The sequence below is a fragment of the Panthera onca genome, chromosome E2 (assembly GCF_046562875.1).
Source record: "Panthera onca isolate mPanOnc1 chromosome E2, mPanOnc1 haplotype 2, whole genome shotgun sequence".
Taxonomy (NCBI): Eukaryota; Metazoa; Chordata; class Mammalia; order Carnivora; family Felidae; genus Panthera; species Panthera onca.
In genome coordinates this window covers 11,889,239-11,913,545 of record NC_138353.1, presented here as the reverse complement: position 1 = coordinate 11,913,545, position 24,307 = coordinate 11,889,239, and the positions used below count along the sequence as shown (strand labels likewise).

Sequence of the window (24,307 nt, the reverse complement as noted above, 5' to 3'; positions counted from 1 at the left end):
TGCCTATGAATCAATTTCATTAAGAACACGGGGGCCTGGGTGGCTCAATTGGTTAAGTAGCCCACTTTGGCTCAGGTCATGATCTCATGAGTTTCAGCCCCGCATCAGGCTCTGTGCTGACAGCTCAGGGCCTGGAGCCTGCTTCGGATTCTGTGTCTCCCTCCTTCTCTGCCCCTCCCCCACTCTCTCTCTCTCTCTCTCTCGCTCTCCCTCAAAAATAAATAAACATTAAAAAAATTTTTTTAAAGAATAGACGAAAACCTCAGAATTTTATTGAGACACTTGAAGCGCTGACCACACCTCTGAGCTCACAGCGGCTCACGGGGCCCAAGGGTCTAGTCTGAGAGGGAATTTGCGATGTCTGGCTCCCACATACTATATGCAGCTAGGAGCAAAATTCAACCTTTCTATGCTTCCTCAGAGCACTTCCTAGCTAGTTCATTGTAAAGCTGTTTCAAAAACATTTTATTATAAACATTTCAAACACATGCAGAGGGAGACAGACTAGCAGAATGAACCCCCAGGTACCAATCATGCAGCTGAAGCAATTATCAACACGTGGCCACTCTTATTTCAACCATACGGCTACCTAGTCCCAACGTACACTTAGTATTTTGAAACATTCCCCTGACACCATATTCATCATATTGTCTAATCCAAACATACGTCATCACGATGTGAAATAGTTTTAAAAGTGCTAACATTACACCTCAAATAATTAACATCAATTCTCTAATTTTATCAAATGGAGAGGCAGTTTGCAACCGAACAATTTGCCATTTGCTCTTTATGTCTAATCAGCCTCAAAGTTTGCATTCCCTGCCTCTCGGCGTGCAAGGTGAGGATGGGGCCAATAATTTGGGGCAGTTCTTTTCAAACTGTATTCAGAGACTACTCTAGATGTCTAACTAGAGGGAGGAGAAAAGCCAAGAGGTAAGCAGAGTTAGGGCTCCCCGGAAAAAGACAGAAGAGACATAGCTGGGTTTTTTTGTTTTGTTTGTTTGTTTGGTTTTGGTGGTGGGGGGTGGTTGACATAGCTTCTTGACATAAGAAAAGTCATTTTTATGTCCTGGCCCTCTTGTGATCTAAGCCTGACTGGCACCTGACGCTACTTGCCGGAAGCACTTTTCTTGCAGAACTCCCTGCGATATGTTGAAATTGCAGAATAGACCTCGGTAGTTAACGGTTTTAAGGGAACAAAAAAGAATGTAAGAATACACAGCCACTTTCAGGCCACGAGATAGCCTAATCATATTTGGGACAATAAATCGATGGTAAAACTCCCAGGGCTGACCCCAAAGTGAAGCGTGGCCTGAAGCACATTCTTGAGTAATCTTTGCAGGATCTAAACCCCTTCGAGCACCCAGATCCCAGACCAAGTGAGGCCAGAGAATTGATGATGCTGACCCTTGCCGGCCCTCATGACTTCAACGAAGACCGGGACTCGCCCACTTTAAGATGACTTTTGCCCCACTGCGCAAGACCCTTCATGAATATGTACGCACCCTTAGCTTAAAACTTCCCCAGTTTTATTGTTCCAGGAGACACTGCTTTGGGAAATATCCCGGGTGTTCCCCTTTACTCGTTGCAAGTAAAATCCTTCCTTTTCCTTTTTTTTTTTTTTTTTTTTGTTTGTTTTTTGGGGGGTTTTTTTTGGCTTGGTTGTGTCCTTTAGCTCAACACTTACCAAGAGGTGAACCCAGTTTGGGGTAACAAGATACCCCCCTGGAGACAGAGCTACCAGATGCCAAGCCCAGCGTTCAGAAGCCAAGATTCCAGAAGCCTTGGGGTGCTGAGCCCGAACCGCCCCCCTGCCAACCCCAGGGATGAACAGACCAAGCCGTCCCCCATACTCGGAGATGAACTGCTGGGCCCGTCCCTCTCTCCAGTCGGGGACGCCTGGCCCCGACCATTATCCCCCAAACATGAGCCAACGCCCTCCGGCCCCCCCCGCCTGGATGTGGAGATGAACATTCCAAGACGGACACCAATCCCGACGCGGGGATGCACAGCTCCTACCTCCCAAACCTGCAGAGGCACTGCCGCAGTCCCCCCAAATCCAGCTCAAGCTCGCCCACCTCTTCCCAAGGAATGCCGGGCGAGCACCTCAACACTCCGCCCCGCCAAGAAGGCTCTTTCATTGGCCACCAGTCCCCGCTTCCAACTCCTCCCATCTAGCAACAGGGCGCGATCACGACTATACACCCTCCACCCCTAGCGCTTCCGACCGGGGCGCGGTCCGGGCTGGACTCACCTCAGCGCCCCAAACAAGGTCGCCCACGGCGCCCGCCGGAGCCCATAACGCATGCGCAGGAAAGTCTGCGGACTACAATCCCCAGAAGCCCCTGCGCCGCAGCAGCCAGGGGGCCCGTGCCCCTGCTGGGGTCACCCGCACGCCAGTCATTTACCTAAAACGAAAATAACAACAATCGCAAGAGTGGTAAAATAACAGTGAAACGCTAGCAATAATGAAAACAAATCATTCTCCACCCGTGATAATAAAGGAGAGGCAAGATTCTCTTACCACCTGGAAATGAGCACTTGTTCCCATTTTAGTGAAAATCCTTTACAGGTTCTTAACTCTGCAGACATACCCTTTGATTTTATAAACACGCAATTTTTCAATTAAAATGTATTTAAATACCCTTTTCACGGCTTGTTTCCATTGAAGGGGACCCTGGAAGATCTTCCACACTTCAGAGCTGACATAGTCCTGTAATAGGTTTCTCCTTCTCTGAAGCAGAAAAATTAACAACCAGTGCCTTCTGTTATTAATCAGGGGATAGCAGGAGTCTGGGTGGGTGGTGGGTGGAGGTCTTATAAGAGGCCTATTTCTACAAATCACGAAGACATGGGAAGTTTTCAGATTCCCATCTGAAGAAGCGGAGCGGAGAAGTCTCCGCTCTTGGGACTTACTTTTTTGCATTTTAAGATTCCTGTTAGAGAAAGTCTCTTTTTTTTTGTGCCATCACGGGGTAAGAAAATTGTAGAAGGATTTCCCTAGAGGCCCACAATTCTCGCCTGGAGGAAAGCACCAAAACGAAACAAAACAAAACAAAACAAAACAAACAAAAACAAACCCCAAAACAAAACACAAAAACAAAAAACGGGTGAGAACATATTCTCTCTTTGCTAGCTCTGGTCCTAGACATGGGAGATAATTGAAGACCCCCATCGCCATGCCTTGGCAGGAGCTGGAGAAATAATATCCAACTATCAACTGGCATTGCAACTTAGGCACATGAAGAGAACAGCAAAATTCTTTTGGCCTATCCCTGTCTATTGATATCTTGACATTAGTTTCCTCATGATGGAAAAAAAAAAAAAGTGCAATCTTCCAGGGCTGGGAGTCATCCTTAATTTTGGCAGATACTAAGTCTTTTTACTGGATAGAGGGGGATGTTTTCTTTAACGTGCTTCAGTAATATCTGCCATAAATACGTCAATTCTCCACGTTTGCATTAATTTATTCTGTAGCCTCTTTTTTTTTAACATATATATTTTAACATTTATTTATTTTTGGGAGACAGAGAGTGAGAGGGGAAGGGGCAGAGAGAGAGGGAGACACAGAATCTGAAGCAGGCTCCAGGCTCTGCTCTGTCAGCAGAGAGCCCAACGTGGGGCTGGAACTCACGGACCACAAGATCACGACCAGAGCTGAAGTCGGACGCTCAACTGACTGAGCCACCCAGGCGCCCCTTAGCCTCTCCTTTTTGACCTCTCTCCTATTACTTTCTCGCTTGCCCACTCTGCTCCAACCACAGCGGGCTTAATGGTTGTATCCCCAGTGCTTAGACCCACAGTGCCTGACACACAGTACCTCTCGATTCATCAAATTTCAGTCAGAAGTAACAATTCAAGAGATAAAGATGCTATGCATGTACTCCTGATGGCCAAATTGCATGACACCGTGTTACACCGGGACCCTGGGGTCCAAGGCAACAACAGGCTTATTAGGTGTTTTCAGTGCTGTGAGCAACACAGCTGGATGCGGGAGATCTCCCAAGTGTGTGAATAACTCCACTTTAATCTCTGACCTGCTATCCTATCACCTCATCCTAGTGGGTGCTGGTAGATTACCTCACCAAATTGGCACGCTTTCTTCTCCATCTGGTGGTGGAATAATACTAGGCTGGGTTTTATACCGGAAATATTTACATTCAGGCTAACGACTGTTCTGAGGAACAGTTACACCTCGTCTGGACCCACAAAAGCTGCTTGGAGATGGGTAGCTTAAATCTCTGACTCTACCTTATAAAATGACCACATGTCAACCTTTTGCTAGGACACAGCCTTACTGTCACCATACACTTTATACCAGACTCGTCTCCCCCCAACCAACCCACTTCCGTTAGAGCCAACTCGTTCAACATCATTCTTGGTATGCTACCGATCATTCCATCGCTGACTCCGCTCTGCAGATGGTGCTCTTACAACTCTCCAAACGCCCTGAAGCTCGTATTAACCTTTCTACCATATGACATTCAAAGAATGACAACAGAGTAACACCTCACTTCACTTGCTGCTGCTGATTTTGCACGGAAAGTACCGCGCTTTTACACCCAACGCAAACCAATCCATAGCGGTTACAGCACTGCCCTTGACTCTCTCGTAGCCCTTGCTGCCACTGAAATACCAGCAGCCGACTGGCAGCTGGGTCAGCTGTAGGCAACCCAGGGGCATGTCAAGGCCAGCCTCCAGCAGGTAGAATGATCAGGGCACATCTACAAAAGTTGACTGTTGCCACAACCATTCCAACCGTGTGATTCTCCCACGCTTGTTAGTAGGTATGGAGTTTCAAGACACATCCACGAATTCTCTGGTCCTCCTTCCAGGAGGCCTACTGCCCCTTCCCATAAACTAGTGGCTCCGACGGAACAGAAGAAAGCAGAAGTGATGGCGATTTCAGGGTCAAAAAAGGCACTGTGGCTTCTTGCTTGCTCTCTCCCCTCTGCTCACTTGCTCTGAGGGAAGTCAGTTGCCCTGTCATGAAGGCTCTCAGGCAGTCCTGTACAGAAGCCCATGTGGTGAGGATCTTAGACCTTTTTCAACAGCCACTGAAGAACTGAGGCCTCCTGTTCAAGGCTCTTTTGTGCCCAGAGCCATCTTGGAAGCAGATCCTTTAAGCCCTGGTCAGGCATTCAGAAGACTGTAGCTGCAGGCAGCATCTGACAGCCAGTTCCAGAACACTGGGGATGTGCTGCCCAATTTTAAGAATCTGAGGTCCTCCTTTGGAAAGCCAGTAAGCGAGTTGAACTTTCTGACCACAAACCTTGAAGGTCTGAGGTGTAGGAATGGCGTCTACACTGGCTCTTTGGCTCTAAAACCCACCCCACGATTGGAAGGAATCACCCTGCTGCTGTTCCATAAAATACTGGAGATTTTCTTCAAGCCCCCTTCCGAAAGCTAACCATTGCACTCTGCTCGACTCCCAGACATGCTAACTATTCGCTTAGATAGAAGGTGCCCCTTGCCCACCTCCCTGACGTTCTTTGTCTAGTAGCCCAGGCAGCAGAGAGGAGCTCAGCCTGGACTGTGCCCCAGGTCTCGAGCCTCCCGGATGAAGAAGTCAGACTACCGGGAATGCCCTCTGTGAAGCAAGGCTTGGGGGCTCACTGGTCCCAGAGGGTCAGGATGCAGACTGGAGCACCACAGCCCCTCCCGGTTCTCCAGATCACCTCGTTTCTGCCCAAGCCAAAAAAAATTATGCAGTCTCTGAAAGTATCTAAATCACAAATTTCTCAGTTCATTTGTATACCTTATATGTGGTACTAGGTGCTAAGTCAACAGTAGAAAAAGCCAAAAAAAAAGAAAAAAAAGTATAGAGGTTGTAACAGGGATCTTTGACCATAAGGCACTGTTCCACCAGACTCATTTTTTTAAAAAATAGCTTTACTATCGTTATAAAACTGATATATACTCTTCGTGAAAAAGTAAAATGCATAAAAGTACATGAATGTATTACATACCCCGCATCCCACTTGCTAGAGATATGCAGTTATCATACTAACCTTTCACACTTTTTTTTTTTCTCTCTCTCTAAACATACACACACAAAAACATACCAACAAAATGGAGTCATACTAAAATTGTTCCACAACTCTCCTGACTCACAAAATAATTTGTGGGCAACCTTCAATGCCACTGTAGGCACTGAATATTTTTAGTGGTTTTCGCTCATTTACATGTGCCTTTATTTGTTACACTTGGGAGTTTTTTTTTTTTTTTTGCTATAGTAAGAAAACTCTAAGAAACTCAGCTGGAGGCATACATCTTCTTCCACATGTGCAACTATCTCCTAACTATCAATGACTACACACTCATTGCCACTTCAAAGGTTATACAAATGGGACTCGATACACTGACAAATCCTTTCCAAAAAAAGACTACTTCTTTTCACTCCTACCAGTATATTCACGAGTGCCTATTTCCACAGGTCCCACCGATGGTGGCTTTGGTGACTCTGTTCTGTTCTGACAAGTTAAAGGGGTGTTTCTGGGTTTTTTTAAATGCTCTAATATGTATCTTTAAAAACACGGGGAAACGAAACGAACGGGGCAGAAATATTCATGACAGCAATAAATTAACCAATAAATTCAATGCAATGCCAGTCGGACTGTGTTTTTAAAACTTGATAAAATGCGATGGTCCTGCCATACAGCACAGCCTGTCTAGGAGAGCGGTGTATCTCTAGGAGATAAAACACATTCACCGCAGCATGATAAAAACATGATGGCGATACATCACGTGGAGATACACCTGCCAAGAGGCGACTCTCGAACTGTTCCCAGCCTTCTGAAAGTGACTTGCCCTAACCAATGTGCGCATCATCTCTCCATTTTTGTAGAAACCATCTTCTAAAAGGTACGCACGATGTTGGTTTTAGTAAGGTGACGGCTTTTTCCTACATTTGTCCCATGTGTAGGTATTCCCCCCCTCTCCCCCACCCGGCAAGGAATCCACGTTCACAGTCTGCTCCTCGGACACACTCCTAGGTCATTCGTAAGAAGCTCCCTCCTGGGCCGACTCTGATGAGAGTGGCGATTTTTACCGAGGCCCCGCCGTACTTCAAGGACGGCCCTCTGGGGGACAGACCCTTGGAGAGCAAAGTTTGCGACGCAAGTGCTTTTCTCATCTATCAACCTTCCGGATCGTCCCTTCCTGGGCAGGCCAACTGCTGGGACGGGTCACCCTCCACCGGAGCCCTCCCTGCGCATCCCGTTGGCAAAGCCTTCCTCCTGCGTCGGCGCTCAGACGGGCGTCAAGTTCTGAGTTCTGCCTCGGCGCGTGTCTGCTTCTCCGGTTTCTCGCCAGCGTGCGCTCGCTGGTGATTCCGCAGCCCTGAGCTGTAACTGAAGCCCTTCCCGCACTCCCCGCACCTGTAGGGCTTCTCGCCGGTGTGGACCCTCTGGTGGACGTGAAGACAGGAGCTTCGCCCAAAGCCCTTCCCGCACTCCTCGCACCTGTAGGGCTTCTCGCCAGTGTGGACCCTCTGGTGGCCTTGAAGATGTGAGCTCTGACTGTAGCCCTTCCCACACACGTCGCATCTGTAGGGCTTCTCTCCCGTGTGCACCCTCTTGTGACTGAGGAGACCAGAGCCGTACCTGAAGCCCTTGCCACATTCGTAACACGTGTAGGGTTTCTCCCCCGTGTGCAGTCTCTGGTGGGTGCGCAGATTTGAGCCGTAACTGAAGCCCTTGCCACACTCCTCACACGTGTACGGCTTCTTCCCCGTGTGGATCCGCTGATGTTTGTAGAGGCTCGACGTGCACCGGAAACCCTTCCCGCACGCTTCGCACTTGTAGGGCTTCTCGCCGGTGTGGACCCTCTGGTGGATGAGGAGCCCCGAGCTGTAACTGAAGCCTTTGCCGCACTCGGCACACTTGTAGGGCTTCTCGCCGGTGTGGGTCCTCTGGTGGATGAGGAGGTCGGAGCTGTACATGAAGCCCTTGCCACACGCGTCGCACACGAACGGCCTCTCCCCCGTGTGGACCCTCTGGTGACTGTGGAGGTCCGAATTGCGCCGGAAGCCCTTCCCGCACTCGCCGCACTTGTAGGGCTTCTCCCCGGTGTGGACCCTCTGGTGGACGTGGAGGTCCGAGCTTCGGCCGAAGCCCTTCCCGCACTCGCACTTGTAGGGCTTCTCCCCCGTGTGCAGCCTCTGGTGCCGGAGCAGCCCCGAGCTGTAGCTGAAGCTCTTCCCGCACACGTCGCAGTCGAAGAGGCGCTGCCCCGTGTGAACCCGCTGGTGGGCCCGGAGGTACGAGTTGTAGCTGAAACCCTTGTCGCACTGGTCGCACCGGTAGGGCTTCTGCCCCTCGTGCGCCTTCTGGCGGCTGCTCGGGTGGGAGCCGCACGAGAGGCCCTTCCCGCACTCGCACTCGGCGCCGCAGCCCAAGGGCGTCTCCCCCGGGTGCACGTGCCGGTGCTTGTGGAGCGCGGACTTGGCGTAGAAGCCCTTGCCGCACTCGCCGCACGCGTAGGGCTTCTCGCCCGTGTGCAGCCGCCGGTGCACCTGCAGCACCGAGCTGTAGCTGAAGCCCTTCCCGCACTCGCCGCACTTGTAGGGCTTCTCCCCGGTGTGGACCCGCTGGTGGACGAGCAGGTTGGAGCTTCGACCGAAGGCCTTCCCGCACTCCTCGCACGCGTAGGGCTTCTTTCCCGTGTGCACGCCCTGGTGGATGAGCAGAATCGACTGATACCGGAAGCCCTTCCCGCACACGTCGCATCGGTAGGGCATCTCCCCGGCGGGGGCCCGGGGCCGGCTGGGACCGCGCGCGTTCTGCCGGAGGCCCCGGGCGCGCCCGTTACCCTTGGAGGGTTTCTCGTCCGTGGGGGCCCTCTGGGGCCTCTCGAGGCGGGCGGTCTGCCTCAAGCCCGTACCACCCTCGGGATATCTACGGGCTTTCTCTTTCCAGGGCGCTCCGGGCTGGGCGGGAAGGTGCGAGGGGCCCCTGAGGCCATCTCCGCATTCGCTGCTTCTCAGGTCATCCTCTTCCGGGGCAGGGTGACGGAGGGTTGACTTTTTCAGGCGGTCTCTTCCACAGCGCTCGCGATCACACGGTCTCTCTCTTTCGGGTAACCCGTGGTCATCGTGACAACGTGACACCCAGCGGAAGCCGAAACCGTCCCACTCAGGTTTATCCGTTGTACCCTGCGTGTCAAGTTTTTTACACCTTTCCAGAACATTCCACGACTCGTTCACAAAGGCTTTCATCCAAGATTCTTGAACGGATACCAGTCGTAGAGCTTTCCAGGGTGGAAATGCTTGATTTTCCGAACCGATGGGTCCTTGAAGACCGCTGGCCAAATTGCCAATTGGCGAACCCCGAGGAGATGCTCCTTCCCACCCCTGGCAGGGAGAAGCGTCCTCCGAGAACTGGAAATCCTTCCCTTGAAGATTCCCTCTGCGGTCTTGACTCCCAGTTAATTCAGCAGCCGCCTGTTCCCCGATTTTCCAGTAGGACAGCTCTCTGTAGGAAAGGCACTTAAGTTCCCTTTCTTGACTATACTCCAGATCCTTTTCATTCTTGTCTCCTGTGGGGTGAAAGACAGTTCAGAGATGAGAACAAGTACAAGAATGGCTCAGGGATCTCAAGTCAAGTCAGGCTTTCAGGCCCGGACCAGTAACGGCCTGGAGCAAAATCCACCTGTGTGTATCATAACTACCAAGGCACTTCTTTTATATCTGGAAAAGAAAAAAAAAAAAAAAAAGAAGAGGTTCCTATTAATAAGCTTCGTAGCCAGACATTAAATGACCCTACCAGTAATGAACTGCATCTCATCTAGTTGCCCAAGCGAGAAAGAAATTCCAAACAGATTCCTACAGAGAAGATTCCCTTCTCCGCTTAATGTTGTTGTTCATAACAATAATATCCAACATTATTATGATGCTTCCTACGGTGCTGACGATATACTCCGGTTAACTCACTTAACCCTCAGAGTAACACTGAGGTGGGAACCCTTACCATTTTTGTTTAACGGATGAGGGGTCCAGGGCACAGAGAGGGTGAGTGACCCAGTGAAGTCACTCCACCATGCGGTGCCGAAGGGGTGGGCAGGGAGTCAAACAGGGAAGTCCGGTTTCAGAGCCATACTGAGCACTGCCTCCCAGAGTGAATCTGTGAGCACGTGTGAGCTGAACTTGGGCGAGAAACAAAGCACCAAATCCTCCAAAGTGCACCAGCTGTGTCCCGGCTTCCAGAAGCGTATCGAATAGGAATCCACATGATACTGACAGGGCACAGAGGCAGAAACATGTTCAGCTTCTCTCTGTCACTAACCGCAAGCCATCAAACCATCACGTTTACCACGTAGTTCAAGGTTAAAGAAATCTGCCCATGCTTTCTGATATTCCTTATTGGCGATTCTTATCATCATGGGCCAGAATAACACAAATCTGTTCACACCTGAGGACTTGTAGGATATTGGAGACAAATGAGAAACCCATCAGTGGACTCTCAATATGCTGGAAGAGTCTCTTTGCCACTGGCTTATCTTAATGCTGACCGGCTGTTTCTAGCAAAGGGAGGAAAGTCCAGGGACCCCTCAGTCACTCTGGATACGTTACTCTCTGAAAAGCATGAAGAATCCATGTGAAGGTGGGGACCGAGGAGCGGAAATGAGGTCGGAGAACAATCACCTACCATAGTACAAGTGTCCACAGGCAAGATCAAGATCAGAAGGGGCCTCTGCATGACAAGTTCACCCCACCCCTGCCTGCGTCAGACTCCAGGCTGCATGGTTCTTGCCCGGGCATGCATCTCTCGGGAGTTTCTCTGTTACCCAAGTCTCTCTACCTTGTTCCATGGAGGTGCCTTATCAGGTTTGAAAGGTTGTTGCCCTGAAAATCCAAGCCTTAGGCTCATTTGTGAGGTGCAAACAATGATCAAAAAATGTAGTCCTGATCTTTCAAGTTCCCCGGGAACAAGAACATTCCAATCAAGGTAAGTGTGGATTACCCAGACATTCCCCTTACCCAGGGACAGCAGGTTCTGGAAGTTCTCCAGCATCACATCTCGGTACAGCTTCCTCTGGGTGGGGTCTAGAAGCCTCAGCTCCTCCTCGGTGAAGACCACAGCCACGTCCTTGAAGGTCAATGGCTCCTAAAATGTGAAACACCATTAACACAAACACGTACCAGATGAAAGGCAAACTTGGCGTCACTGAGAAGGGTAGACAAGCATGCAGGCAGTTGCTCGGTCTGACGAGTCAAATCAAGTTTTGTTAATGTCTGATGCCAACAATGTCGGTTCTTACCAACTGATCTTCCGTGGTTATCCACAGAGCAAAGCAACAAACATTCTTCGCTCAGTGTGAGCACTTCAGAGGGCAATTCCATAGAGCTACAATGCTTCCATCGTGCGGTCTGTCCATTTTACAATTTTTTTATAAGTTTAAAAAAAATTTTTTTTAACATTTATTTCTGAGAGAGAGAGAGAGAGAAAGACACAGCACAAGTAGAGGAAGGGCAGAAAGACAGGGAGACACAGACTCTGAAGCAGACTCGAGGCTCTGAGCTGTCAGCACAGAGCCCAACGTGGGGCTCGAACCCGCAAACTGCGAGATCATGACCTGAGCCGAAGTTGGGACGCCCAACCGACTGAGCCACCCAAGTGCCCCTCAAGTTTTTTTTTTTTTTTTTAAGTGTATTTATTCACTTTGAGAGAGACGGAGAGAGCACAAGTAGGGGAGGGGCAGAGAGCGAGGGGGAGAGAGAATCCCAAGCGGGTTCCATGCTGCTGGCGCAGAGCCTAACGAGGGGCTTGAACTCATGAAACCACGAGACCCTGACCGGAGCCGAAACCAAGAGCTAGATGCTTAACTGACTGAGCCACCCAGGGGTGCCTTGACTCTCACTTACAGAATACCAACTTTTCCTCCAAAATGACTGTTTCAGCAGTGCCTGATGTTAAGAGTGCCCACGTCCACACACACCTCCAGATCACCTCCTCGATTCTTCACCAACCAGCCCCTCGCCCCTCCATCAGCAGTGGGGCAAATCCTGCTCTTTGCCGCCCCTGCCTCCCACCCCCTCCACACACACACGCCTTTTACGGGTTTCCATGTCAGCACCTGTCAGAAGCAACCAACGGGTGTTTATGCGACCATGTCCCCAGCCAGAGGACGCCTCTGAAGCAGCGGTGGAGTTTCACGTCATGCTGTGTCATCCTCAGTTATGAACTGTGGCCCATGGCCTTCAAGCAAATTGCTCTAGTCCACGGAGGAAGACAGCGGCAGTTGTAAACACAGTGAAACACAGCGATCAACTGTATCGTGATACTCGCCGTCCTTCTCGAGAGGGAGACAATTGCGTATGAGGGACTTCAAATTCCACTTGGCCTGCAGCCTGTCCCAGGAATACCTGTAACAAGGTCTTACGAAGTACAACTTGAGCTGTGATTCTATACATAATTTAAAAAAGAAAATTTTTTTTACTATTTTTGAGAGAGAGAGAGACAGACAGACAGACAGAGTGCAAGTGGGGGAGAGCAGAGAGAGAGGGAGACACAGAATCCGAGGCAGGCTCCGATTTCTGAGCTGTCAGCACAGAGCCCAATGTGGGGCTTGAACTCACGAACTGTGAGATCATGACCTGAGCCAAAGTCAGAGGCTTAATTGACTGAGCCAGGCACCCAGGTGCCCGTATACATATTTAACTTAAAAAAAAAAAAAAAAATTTCATGGGTACGTTTTTAAGAAGGAAGGCAAAGTAGCTTTAGTAGTGAGGTTTCCTTTTTTTTTTTTTTAAAGTTTATTTATTTATTTTGAGAAAAAGAGAAAGAGAGAGAACAGGGGAAGGGCAGAGAGAGGTGGGGCGGGGGGAGAGAGAATCCCAAGCAGGTTCCATGCCATCAGTATGGAGCCCGATGGGGGCTTGAACCCACGAAACCATGACATCATGACCTGAGCCGAAGTCAGACACTTAAGTGAGCCATCCAGGTGCCCCCATAGTAAGGTTTAATGCATGCATGTCTATATATGACTCATTCCATAAATGTTCAGTACCTATAAAACAGTATTAGACACAGGAATTCCAGAGATAATGAAGAAAATAACAGCCGTGCCTCTGTGGGGCTTGTGCCCACAGTCCCCGAGATCCCTTCCAAGTTCTATGATTCGCTAGAAGGACTCACAGGACTCAGTACATAGTCGTACTCACAGCTTGCACTTAGTATGGTTAAAAAACAAAGCAAAATCATGGGGCACGTGGGTGGCTCAGTGGGCTAAGCATCCGACTCGGCTCAGGTCACGATCTCACAGTCTGTGGGTTCGAGCCCCATGTCGGGCTCTGTGCTGATGGTTCAGAGCCCGGAGCTGGCTTCAGATTCTTGTCTTCTTCTCTCTTTGCCCCTGCCCCACTTGTTCCTTTTCTCTCTGTCTCTCTCTCTCTCTCTCTCTCAAAAATAAATAAATAAATAAATAAATCACTTTAAAAAAATCAGCTGAGGGAAAGGGCATGTGGGGTGAAGTTTGGAGGAAGCAGGGTGCAAACGGGTGTGTTTCTGTGACAAATCTCAGCCACGCATAGAACTACACACTGGACCCCATGGATCCTGGCAGATCTCTGAACATGGGCGTGGTCTCGGGGAGCCCTGAACCAGGCGGTGAAGGAACTTGGCCATGGTTACACAGCCAGTAAGAGACAGGGTTCGAGCTCAAACTACAACATGAGCACACAGAGTCTAGTTCCAGAGCCACTGTACTTTAACAACTGTCCTATACGGGCCAACCTGTGTGTTACCAGGGGGCCAGAAATGCATGTATAAAGCAGATAATTTGCAGAAAAATCACTCTAAGGCAGGCTCTAGCCTACGTATCTTTACGTGGTTTATCTCACTGAACCCTCACAAAACTCACAGAAAGCGAGAACTTTCTGGAGCACCAGGAATGCTCTCTTGTCTGCTCTTTTAATGGTAACTACTCACAAGGTAGTTATTGTTGCTATCTCCATTTGACCGACGAGAAAACGGGTCTCAGAAAGCGAATGCTACGTGTCGAACAACATACGCTTCGGAAGCCTGAGTCGGGACTGGACTCGGGCAGCCCGAGTAACGACGCTGAAACCACCCAGCCCTACCGCGGCCCAAATGAGACTGGAGGCGCCAGACCAGAGGAACCCACCTCCCCACTCGGGAGGGCGAGCGCCACCAACACAGCACATTTCCGAGCAGAATCCCAGATCGATCCCAAGACCAGAGGCAGCGTCACAGGGGAGAAACGTCGGGCCAGAGGCAGCCGATGTGACAATTACACAGTTGTGGCCCTGCCGCTAACTCCCAAATCTCTACAACCAGTCCTGCCTTCAGCACTGAGCCCTGCCTACTCTGCCTGCCGCCTGGACGCCTAAAAGGTATCGCGAAGCAAAAACAGCCCAACTGGAAGGGAGTCTTTCTTCCCAAATAGTTCCCTTCTCATCTCTCTGACGTGGGCAAACGCAAGTACCATCTGCCTTAAAGGCATCGCCTGGATTCTTTCCTTTTCTTCATTTCTTACATCTAATTAAAAAAAAAAAAAAAAAAAAAAATTCATGGGGCGCCTGGGTGGCTCAGTCAGTTAAGTGTCTGACTCTTGATTTCAGCTCAGGTCACAATAGCACGGTTCGTGAGTCCGAGCCCCGCGTCAGCCTCTGTGCTGGCGACGCGAAGCCTGCTTGGGATTCTCTCTCTCTCCTCTCTTTCTCTCTCAAAATAAATAAAAATAAACTTAAAAAAATTCTGCCACTTATTATTCCAAAGTATACTTCAAGCTTCTCCCTGTAACTACTTCTGCCTCTCTAATGTGACTCGTCATCGTCCTTCGCTTGGATGATCGCACAGACCTCCTCCCAGTTCATCCTGCCTACGTCCCTCAAGATACTTCAGAGCCCTCATCTTGTGTTTAACCCGTTACTACCGGTCTCCCCCTTCTAGAAGGCCAGCCCCATGAAGGCAGGGGTGTTATCTGTTTTGCTCTCTGATGTATCACCAGGGCTTAGAATAATGTTTGGCCCATAGTAGCTGTGCAACAAACGTTTGCTGAATGAAGAGAGAAAGACTAACTTTTGAACCTCAGAGGTACATGCTCAATATAAATAGTAAAACAACACAGGGACATACAACTCAGTAGACCAGAGTACAGTATACAGGAATGGTCACGTCCTATGAAAGCTAAGTCAACTGTCATTTTTCTTTCTCCACATATATAACGCACACACCTATTTTTTTTTTTTTAACTTTTTTACTGTTTATTTATTTTGAGAGAGAGAGAAAGCACACGAGCAGGGGAGAAAGAGAGAGCACACAAGCAGGCAGAGAGAAAGGGAGAGAGAAAGAATCTGAAGCAGGGCAGAGCCTGACATGGGGTTCAAACTCACAAACTGTGAGATAATGACCTCAACGGAAATCAAGAGTCAGACGCTTAACCAACTGAGCCACCCAGGCATCCCCATACACACCTATTAAATATATACATGTTTATATACATATATACATATACGTATACATAAACATATACAAAAATATATAAATGATAAAGTCAGCATTTCAGTTGACCTACACATGAATGATTAATAAATGGCACTGTCCTGACTGGCTATCCATCTTGAAGAAAATGACATTAAATGTCAACCTTAGGCCACTTACAAAAACCAGTTATAATCATTTTAGAGATTAAAACGTTTTTTAATCTAAATAAAAACCCATTTAGGTGCCTTTTTTTTTTAATTAAAAAAATTGTTTTTTTAATGTTTAATTTTGAGAGACAGAGACAGGGTGTGAGCTGGGGAAGCGGCAGAGAGAGGGAGACACAGAATCTAGAGCAGGCTCCAGGCTCCGAGCTGCCAGCACAGAGCCTGACATGGGGCTCGAACCTACAAGCCACAAGATCATGACCTTAGCTGAAGTCAGACACTTAACCACCCAGACTGAGCCACCCAGACGCCCCCATTTAGGTGCCTTTCTGATTAAGCTTAGAATGGGTAAGGCCTTTTGCAGCTAGGTATGGAGCCATATTTTCAAAAGGGAACTAACAAATCATTTAACTGTGTACAAATTTTACACTTCTTTATGGTCAACTCACCATTCAGAAAGTAAAAATTGAGAGAAAGTAACTTTAACACTTTTGATGGGCATGAGTTAACAACCCTACTCTTGAAAGAGCTCCTGTCATTAATGAAAAATGGACAAAAGCATTTCATAAGCAATTTATAGGTGAGAAAACATAACAGCAAATATATATATGAAAGATGCTTATCATGCACCTAATGTGTGAGGAACTACAAAATACATACGTCTTGGCCACATACCCTCCTCCATCAGATTAGCAAAAATGTTTAGTACTGATATATAGCCTGGGGGGGAGAACTTGCCAAAAAGAAAATTAATCAGAATTTTTAGAAGTGTGACCAAAAAAACCCACTCCTACGATTCGGGGAAAATAAAACCTCAAGAGACGAGCCAACCAGCAGAATGAACATCACTGAAGCACAAGCCGGTGAACTGGAAAACAGAGCAGCCTCCTGGAAGGTGACAGAAAATTCCGAAGAAGAGAAGTTTAAGAACAGGGAAGATAGATCTGGAAGTTACACCTTCAGTAATGGGAGTTCTGGCAGGACCACATGAATAAAATGATAGTAACGGCAGACAGACATCCAGGCAGAAAGAGAATTAACGCCACAAGATCGCAGAGCAAAGGCAATAAACGTGTGATCCTTGAAAATGACGCTCAGCCAAGATGCCATGTATAAACACAACAGACCTTTCTGAGAAAAAGCGCTAAACTAACTAATAAATAAGCATAAGCTTTGCTCACCAGAAGGTGAATGGAGAAGGGAGAGAAAGACCAGCATGAGACTTAATGCCAGTTCCGAAAGTATGAATGAAGACTCTTCAGCTTCGGCAATGTGCCATCCGCAATTCCGTTCGCCTAAAGGCACAGACATTGTTCAGCACAGAAACGGTCAGCGGAGACAGCATCCGCAAGTCTTCTTTGGGAAAAGCAAATCGTGGAATGACGCTGAGCCAGCCAACAGGCAAGTCAGTGAAGCCAGGACTACAGAAACCAGAGACGGGTGGCGGACAAGGACCACTACGGAGAGAACTGACACAAGCTCACTGTGGGAATCAGTGGTGACAACCGTCAGAAGGTGATGACGGTAACAACAGTACCATACCAGGAGCTGGTGGGAAGTAGAACCGTGTTAATTTCTTCAGCCCTCGTGGCAGGAAGTTCCCCAATAACATTTACAATTAAGGCGTACAGTAAGGAAGTAACTCAAACCTTCCGAATTTTTCCATAACGTCTTTTCGTAAAAAAAGGAAGCTTTGTAAAATAATTTTGCACGCGCCGAAAAGAGCACATACTTAAAATTTTGCAAACTGCTTTCATTTCTTTTTCTTGCAACCCAAAGGAAAAATGAGTTAACACGTATGCACAGATCTACGGTGTGTGTGTATGTGAGAGAGAGAGCGAGCGCATCTTTTCATGTCCTGATATTTTCATCCGCTTTTGACCTCATTTGACAGCGGCACAGGACCTGGACGTGAGAAGAAACAAAATGATAACAGTCCATCAATCCAACATCAATCCAATGGACGGACACGGAGTCCACCCCACGGTTTTTTCTTTTTTTTTGCTGTTACGAACAACGTTGCAATGATCAGTCTTTGAATACTCGCTCTGATTTGGAATGAATTCTTAAGAGTAGGAAATATTGGAGCAGACGTGTGCAGAACTACCAAGAAGACTAAAAATGCCCCTTTCAATGGTATGAACGCACCATCTCTCCATCTGGCTAACAGTGAGAGCTGACCTTTCAAATCTTTGATCTGCTAGAAAAGAAAAAAAAATCAGTATCTCATTTCATTCTGTATCACTTTATTTTTTTTGTTAATGTTTTGATTTATTTTTGAGAGACAGAGCATGAGTGGGGGAGGGGCAGAGAGAGAGAGAGAGAGAGAGAGAGAGAGAATTTGAAGCAGGCTCCAGGTTTTGAGCCGTCAGCACAGAGTCGGATGTGGGGCTCGAACTCATGAACCGTGAGATCATGACCTGGGCCAAAGTCAGACACTCAACTGACGAAGCCACCCAGGCACCCCTGTATTACTTTAATAGAAGCTGATCGGACTTTTCATATAATTGTTGGCCATTTGTACTTCTGCTTTTCTCCCTTCCTGAGCAAGAATGCTTGGGTCTTTGAACCCCTCTGTCAAAAATAAAGACATTAGAATTTATAATTTTGTCGTAGACGAAATGTTTTTTCCCCTAATATGCTCTTTTAGCCTCGTTCACGGGGTACTTTTTGTAGGGTGTATTCACCTGGACAAAAGGACACCTGGAAAGGAAACAGAGAAATGTCCCACGGAGGAGATAAACTCGGGCAGAGAAGGACTCATTTGTAATTATTCACCCAATACACTGTTTCCTCGACTCCCTTTTACCAAGGGAGGGAGACATTTTTACACTCCGATGCCTGACGTGTGATTTCTGGAAAGAAAAGCGATCTCAACCCACCTGAAACTGTCCTGTCCTCCCCATCCTGGGAAAGGGCTGAAGCTTGAGAACGGAGAGCTGCGGGAGGAGAAGGAAGGCCATGAGAAGACGTGGCTCCTGCCTCTAGACTCTCTACCTGGACCTCAGCAACGTCTGCTGCGTCACAAACTGGTTTCTTCTCTCTCCGCACCCGGCTCGATTCTCCCCCACCGCACCCCCTTCATGAACTCTCAACCTCTCTCCCTAGGCCTCGAGGTCAAAGTCTCCATGGTTACCTCTCCCAGGTTTTCCCAGAGCAGCAGCAACTTTATGTATCCTCTGATCTTCCGAAGCCAGAGAAGCAGAAGATCTGGGCCTTCTTCATTCTTGAGGTTCTCCAAGCTCTGACAAGGACTGTCACATGGCTACCTGGGCTCAGAAGGACCTGCCTTCCCCTGCATGCTCCCCAGCCTGGGTGGTTCCCGCACTCCGGGGACCCGTGGGCTCAAGAGGGAACTTGACTTTATGGAGTCCTTTCTTCTGGGCCCCAAAGCTCTGGGTCTCCAGAACGGTTCACACCCTGTAGACATCATTCATTCAGCGGACACTGACTGAGTCGCTGTATGCATAGTCCCCGCTCTGGAGAGACTCACCGTCCACAGAGCCAAGGATGCTGCAGGTGGCTGGGGACAATCTGAGAGGTTTCTGTGGGGAGGGCTGAGCAGAAGTGTCACAGGGAGACACAGGGCCCTACAGAAGGGTGCAAATGCCACAAACACAGGACACCTGTGTTCTGTGAAAGAAAATCTGGAGCATGAAAGCTTTACTAATGCAACACTGTAGGCCTCACAGAAGAAACGATGAAAAAAAAAATCCCTGTCGTCGGGGCGCCTGGCTGGCTCAGTCGAAGAGCATGAGACTCTTGATCTCAGGGTTGTGAGTTTGAGCCCCACACTAGGTGGAGAGATGACAAAAAAAAAAAAAAGAAAGAAAGAAAAGAAAAAAAGAAAAAGAAAAAGAAGAAGAAAAAATCCCTGTCCTCGAGGGTCCTATCACTCAAGATACAGGTTAGCAAAGATCTTCTAAATCAGAGTTTGTAACCTTTTCTGTTCAATGGCCTCCTGTGTCAGTCTGGTGATACTTATGGGTTCTTACTCGGAATGATGTTGTGAAAGCATAAAATAAAACACACAGGGTTACTTTAAAGGCTAATTATACCGGAATACAATGTTCAAAAATAATAAAACACCAAGGATGTGCTTCTTTTTACACATTAAATATCAGGAATGAATCAACTGCTGGAATTTCTAAAAAGTAATGAGCATAAGTGATATTCTGAAACATCTACACCAACTACAATATAAAAACATCTATGATTTACCTGAATAACAGAGTCACGGGTTCTGATAATACTACTGTGGTCTGTCACCTGCATTCATAATCAAAGGAAATACTAATTTCCAGTATGACTGGTGCACATCTTTTTTTCCCCACTCGGGTTCATGATCACCCTGCATTACGCCCACGGACTTGCGTTCAAGAACCCCTTCCGTAAGGGAGTCCTTCTGCCACCATCAGATTGAATCAGTCACCCTGGGACCCCAGAACCATTTTGTAGAAACTGCTGGCTTGCCACCTTTCACACAGCCGCCCTGTTGAGACCTCTAAGTCATCAAGAGAATGGGGTCCTCTACCTTCATTCGTGGTCTCCATTTTGCACGGGGTTGGCACACTGGACACGCTTAGCAAATTTCATCAGTGGGGTGTGGAGCACAGAGATGAACAGAACTCTCGGCACGGGCCCGGAGCTAGTCAGTAGGCAGCAGAAACACACTGACCATAAGCTCCTTCCTTTTGCCTCTTTGCCTGATCTTTCTCCTGAGACTCGAGCCACAGGGCAGGTTCATAGGAACGTACACACCCTTAGGGTGCCTGCTCTAAGATACTCCCTGTACTGTACTGAGTCGGGAGCTCATGTCTCCACCTTGCCTCTAGCCATCGGTCCCAGGCCTCTGCACAGCCCACTCTGGCAAGCGCCTCCCTGTCTCCCACCGTTTGTGCACTGCCCTGCCCCAGGGATTGTCCTCTAAAGCAAGTGTGGAGAGGTGCCTGGGTGGCTCGGTCGGTTAAGCGTCAGACTTCAGCTCAGGTCATGATCTCACGGTTCATGGGTTCGAGCCCCACGTCGGGCTCTGTGCTGACAGCTCAGAGCCTGGGGCCTGCTTCGGATTCTGTGTCTCCCTCTCTCTCTGCCCTCCTCCACTCATACTCTGTCTCTCTCGCTCCCCAAAACAATAAAATACCAATACAAATACAAATAAAGTTAGGTCACTCCTCCGGCCAAGAACTTCACCTCACTCAAAACCTCCGCCAAAGGCCTTTCAAAAGGCTTAAAGACACTACGCTATCTGACCTCCCAATACCCAATTTCCTACCGATCCTTCCTCTTTCTCACTCTGCTAACCCTCTCTGGCCTCCACACTTCTTCAAATGGACCCTGCCTTCAATGCTGTTCCCTTTCCCCAGCGTCCACAGGCCTCTCTCTTCCTTTGGATCCCTACTCACCTACTCACCACCTTGTCAGTGAAATCATTCCTAGTTATCCTACACAATTGCAAGTCCCTCTGCCAGTCCTCCCAAAGCATCTTCCCTGCTTCATTGTCCTCCGTGAAGCTTAGCTAACCTACCATCTATTTTTCTTGTTTACTATCTTCCTGTACCCATGAGAGTATGAACTCTGTGAGGGCTGGGATTTTAGTCAGCTCCAAGCAACAGGGTAAGCACTCAACACATATTTAAATGGGAGAATGGGGGGTGGGGGGAGCCTGGGTGGCTCAGCCAGTTAAGCGTCAGATGTCAGCTCAGGTCATGATATCACGGTTTGAGTTCGAGCCCCGTGTTGGGCTCTGTGCTGACAGCTCAGAGCCTGGAGCCTGCTTCGGATTCTGTGTCTCCCTCTCTCTCTGCCCCTCCCCTGCTCACGCTCCGTCTCTCTCTCTCTCTCTCTCTCTCTCTCTCTCAAAAATAAACAAACATTAAAAAAATTTTTTTTAAATGAAATCAATGGGAGAATGGGACTAATGCGAACTCAACCTGCTGATACTTGGATCCTGGGTCTTTTGAGACCAGCTACAGAGCGGGATGGTTTTGTTCTGCAGTTTGTTCGCTTAATCAATTACATGCAAAGGACCATGCAGGGCATGCTGGGACACGATGGTGATCAGGGCAGGCAAGGACTCTGCGCGCAAACAGCTAACATTCTAGCCGGGAAGACAGCACACATTCACTGGAGTTCTACTTTTATGTCAGGTGCTTAGGTTTAAGGAAAGATACACTCCTTTACCATATGGAGCTCACACTGGACAAAGAGGACGACCAGTACAACTGACGCCAAAGGCACTGGGATCAAGGGGTAATGGGACTAAGGGATACCGCAAAGGTAGAAAGGACAGGACTAGACGAATAATTACACGTGAGGGTGAAAAGGAGAAGTCAAATACGAGTCTGGAGTTGAAGTTTAAAGAAAACAGGTAAATTATGGCGTTTTAATCCAGCCAGCAAGACGAGAGGCAGGGGTGGGAAGTTGCTGGTCTTGACTCTTAACACCGAGGTTGTCACACGGCCTGGGTCTAAGTTCTGGCTCAGCCATTCTGTAGCTGCGTTAACACCAGAAGAGAGAGAAATCTCTGAATGAGCCTGTTCTTTCTGCTGTTAAGTGAAGACAGTACTTCTCACTCACAGAGTTGACAGAATTAAGTCTCTCTCTGTGACACATGTACACGGGCATACCTATTTGAATGAAGTTCAGAGTCTAGTACGTGGTACACGGAAAATCCTCAGCCAACTACTGTCACTGCTGTCATTCGCTCACCCCACCGCCAACCCGGGAATACAGGCACCCATTCGTTTAACAAAGACACGTTCAGTGTCCCACTCTGTCTCCGACGCTGTAACAAACCCTGGGGACACAGGACCAAGTAAGATGGGCAAGGTGCTCGTTCTTACGGTGCTTGCATTCTGGCGGGTCAACAGGTCTTACAGATGAGGTGACCTCTGATTACAAAAGGGGCAAGGACGAAAATAAGTTGAACGTGACAGATTCTCGTTCTGGGTCAGACCACAGGGGGCAGGTGTGGGAGACGCAACATGAATCAGGTTGTCGTGGACAGTCTCCAAGACCTGCATGAAAATAAATCAGCCACGCAAAGATCTGGGATGGGAAGAGAACGGAGGGACACGCATAGGGCAAAGGCCCTGACTTCTGGTTGTAACACCTCAGCGTTCTTATCTGTGACACGGGACTAACGATAAGTTACTGAGAAAATTAACTATCAATTCTTACTGACAGGCTAGTACACGCCAGGCACTGTCCCAGGTATCAGGGATACTCAACCAAAGCTGTCCGCAGCACTGGCATGTAATAAGCACTTAATAAATGCAAACCATTACAGTCACTGTAATTATTTCTTCCCTGTAGCTAGCACAGCCCTGAAGCAGTGTAAGCCTAAGTGATTTACCGGCTACACGAACCAATACTACAGGCCAGGGAGAGAATACACTAAATAGAGTCGCTGGGAAATTCCCCCACCCTTAGGAAAAAAAACATCTCTGGGGGAAAGCAGCCACGGCTGAGGGGCCGGAATGGGCATTTGGCAACACCGTGGTATGACGAGTAAGGAAGATCAGGAAAGCAGGCCTTTGGGAAGAGAGCTGGCATTGCCATAAAACAAGAAACCAAACTTTTATTCACCTGGAGCTCTGACGTCAAGAGACCAGGGGTTACTCCTTTCTCTTCTACTCAGATCTCTCTGAGAAAGGCACAGTCCCAAGAAGGCAAGGCCATGAAATAAAAACGAGCCAGGAGATGACATGATTTTATCACAATTCCCAGCTACACAACAAGGAGAAAGTTCTGAGCACCAGCTGAATGTAATCTAGCCTTCCTGGAATCTACTCCTACCCCCAGGAAAGAGACCTCCCTCCCTACAGGGCTCAGAGGGTCCACACCATTCTAACTGTGGGCCTTGTCTACAAGCCTGCATTCACTGTAGCTCCTAGGAGACCATCAGATGGCCAACAGATACCTGAAACGATGCTCAACGTCACAAAACATCAGGAAAACGCACATCAAGATGGAGAGACCACCTTACCCTTGTCAGAAGGGCTAGAATCAAAAAGACAAGAAATAACAAGTGTTGGTGAAGACGTGAAGAAAAAGGAACCTTGGGACGCTGTTGGTGGGAATGCAAACTGGTTCAGCCACTGCGAAAACAGCATGGAGGTTCCTCAAAAAATTAAAATTAGAAATGCCATATGATCCAGTAATTATCCAGTAAAATATCCAGTAATACTACTGGGTATTTACTCCAATAAAACAAAAACACTAATTTGAAAAGATCTACGCACCCCTGTGTTTACTGCAGCACTATTTACAACAGCCAAATTATGGAAGCCACCCAAGTGTCCGTCAAGAGATGAATGAATAAAGAAGATGTGATACATATATATACAATGGAGTATTACTCAGCCATAAAAAAGGATGGTATCTTGCCATGTGCAACAACACGGATGGACCTAGAGGGTGTGAAATGAATCAGAGAAAGACAAATACCATACGATTTCCCTCAGATGTGGAATGAAAGGGGGGGGGAAATGAACAAAGAAAAAAAGAGACCAAAAACCAGACTCAAACACAGAGAACAAACTGGTGGTCGCCAGAGAGAAGGTGGGTGGGATAAGAGTTCTCTTATCATTTTCTTAAATGCTTATTTATTTATTTTGAGAGACAGTGCGTGAGAGGAGGGGCAGAGAGACAGACAGACAGAGAGAGAATCCCAGGCAGGCTCCACGCTGTCAG

At 48.2% G+C, this 24,307-nt stretch overlaps 1 protein-coding gene across 2 annotated transcripts in view; it reads right to left on the bottom strand.

Moving 5' to 3' along the window:
• ZNF229 (zinc finger protein 229) overlaps positions 1 to 21,447 on the bottom strand; it is a 71,771-nt gene extending 50,324 nt beyond the window's left edge. The window contains exons 1-3 of one of the 2 annotated variants that reach the window (XM_060651385.3): positions 18,493 to 21,447; positions 10,979 to 11,105; positions 7,380 to 9,537 (exon numbers count right to left, since the gene is read on the bottom strand). In XM_060651385.3, coding sequence (XP_060507368.3) covers positions 7,380 to 9,537; positions 10,979 to 11,105; positions 18,493 to 18,573 — 2,366 coding nt within the window. In that variant the 5' untranslated portion in view covers positions 18,574 to 21,447. Of the gene's footprint in view, positions 1 to 6,605; positions 9,538 to 10,978; positions 11,106 to 18,492 lie in introns of those variants that run through there. The other variant, XM_078438334.2, reaches the window with a different exon arrangement.
• Between the last annotated feature and the right edge of the window lie 2,860 nt (positions 21,448 to 24,307).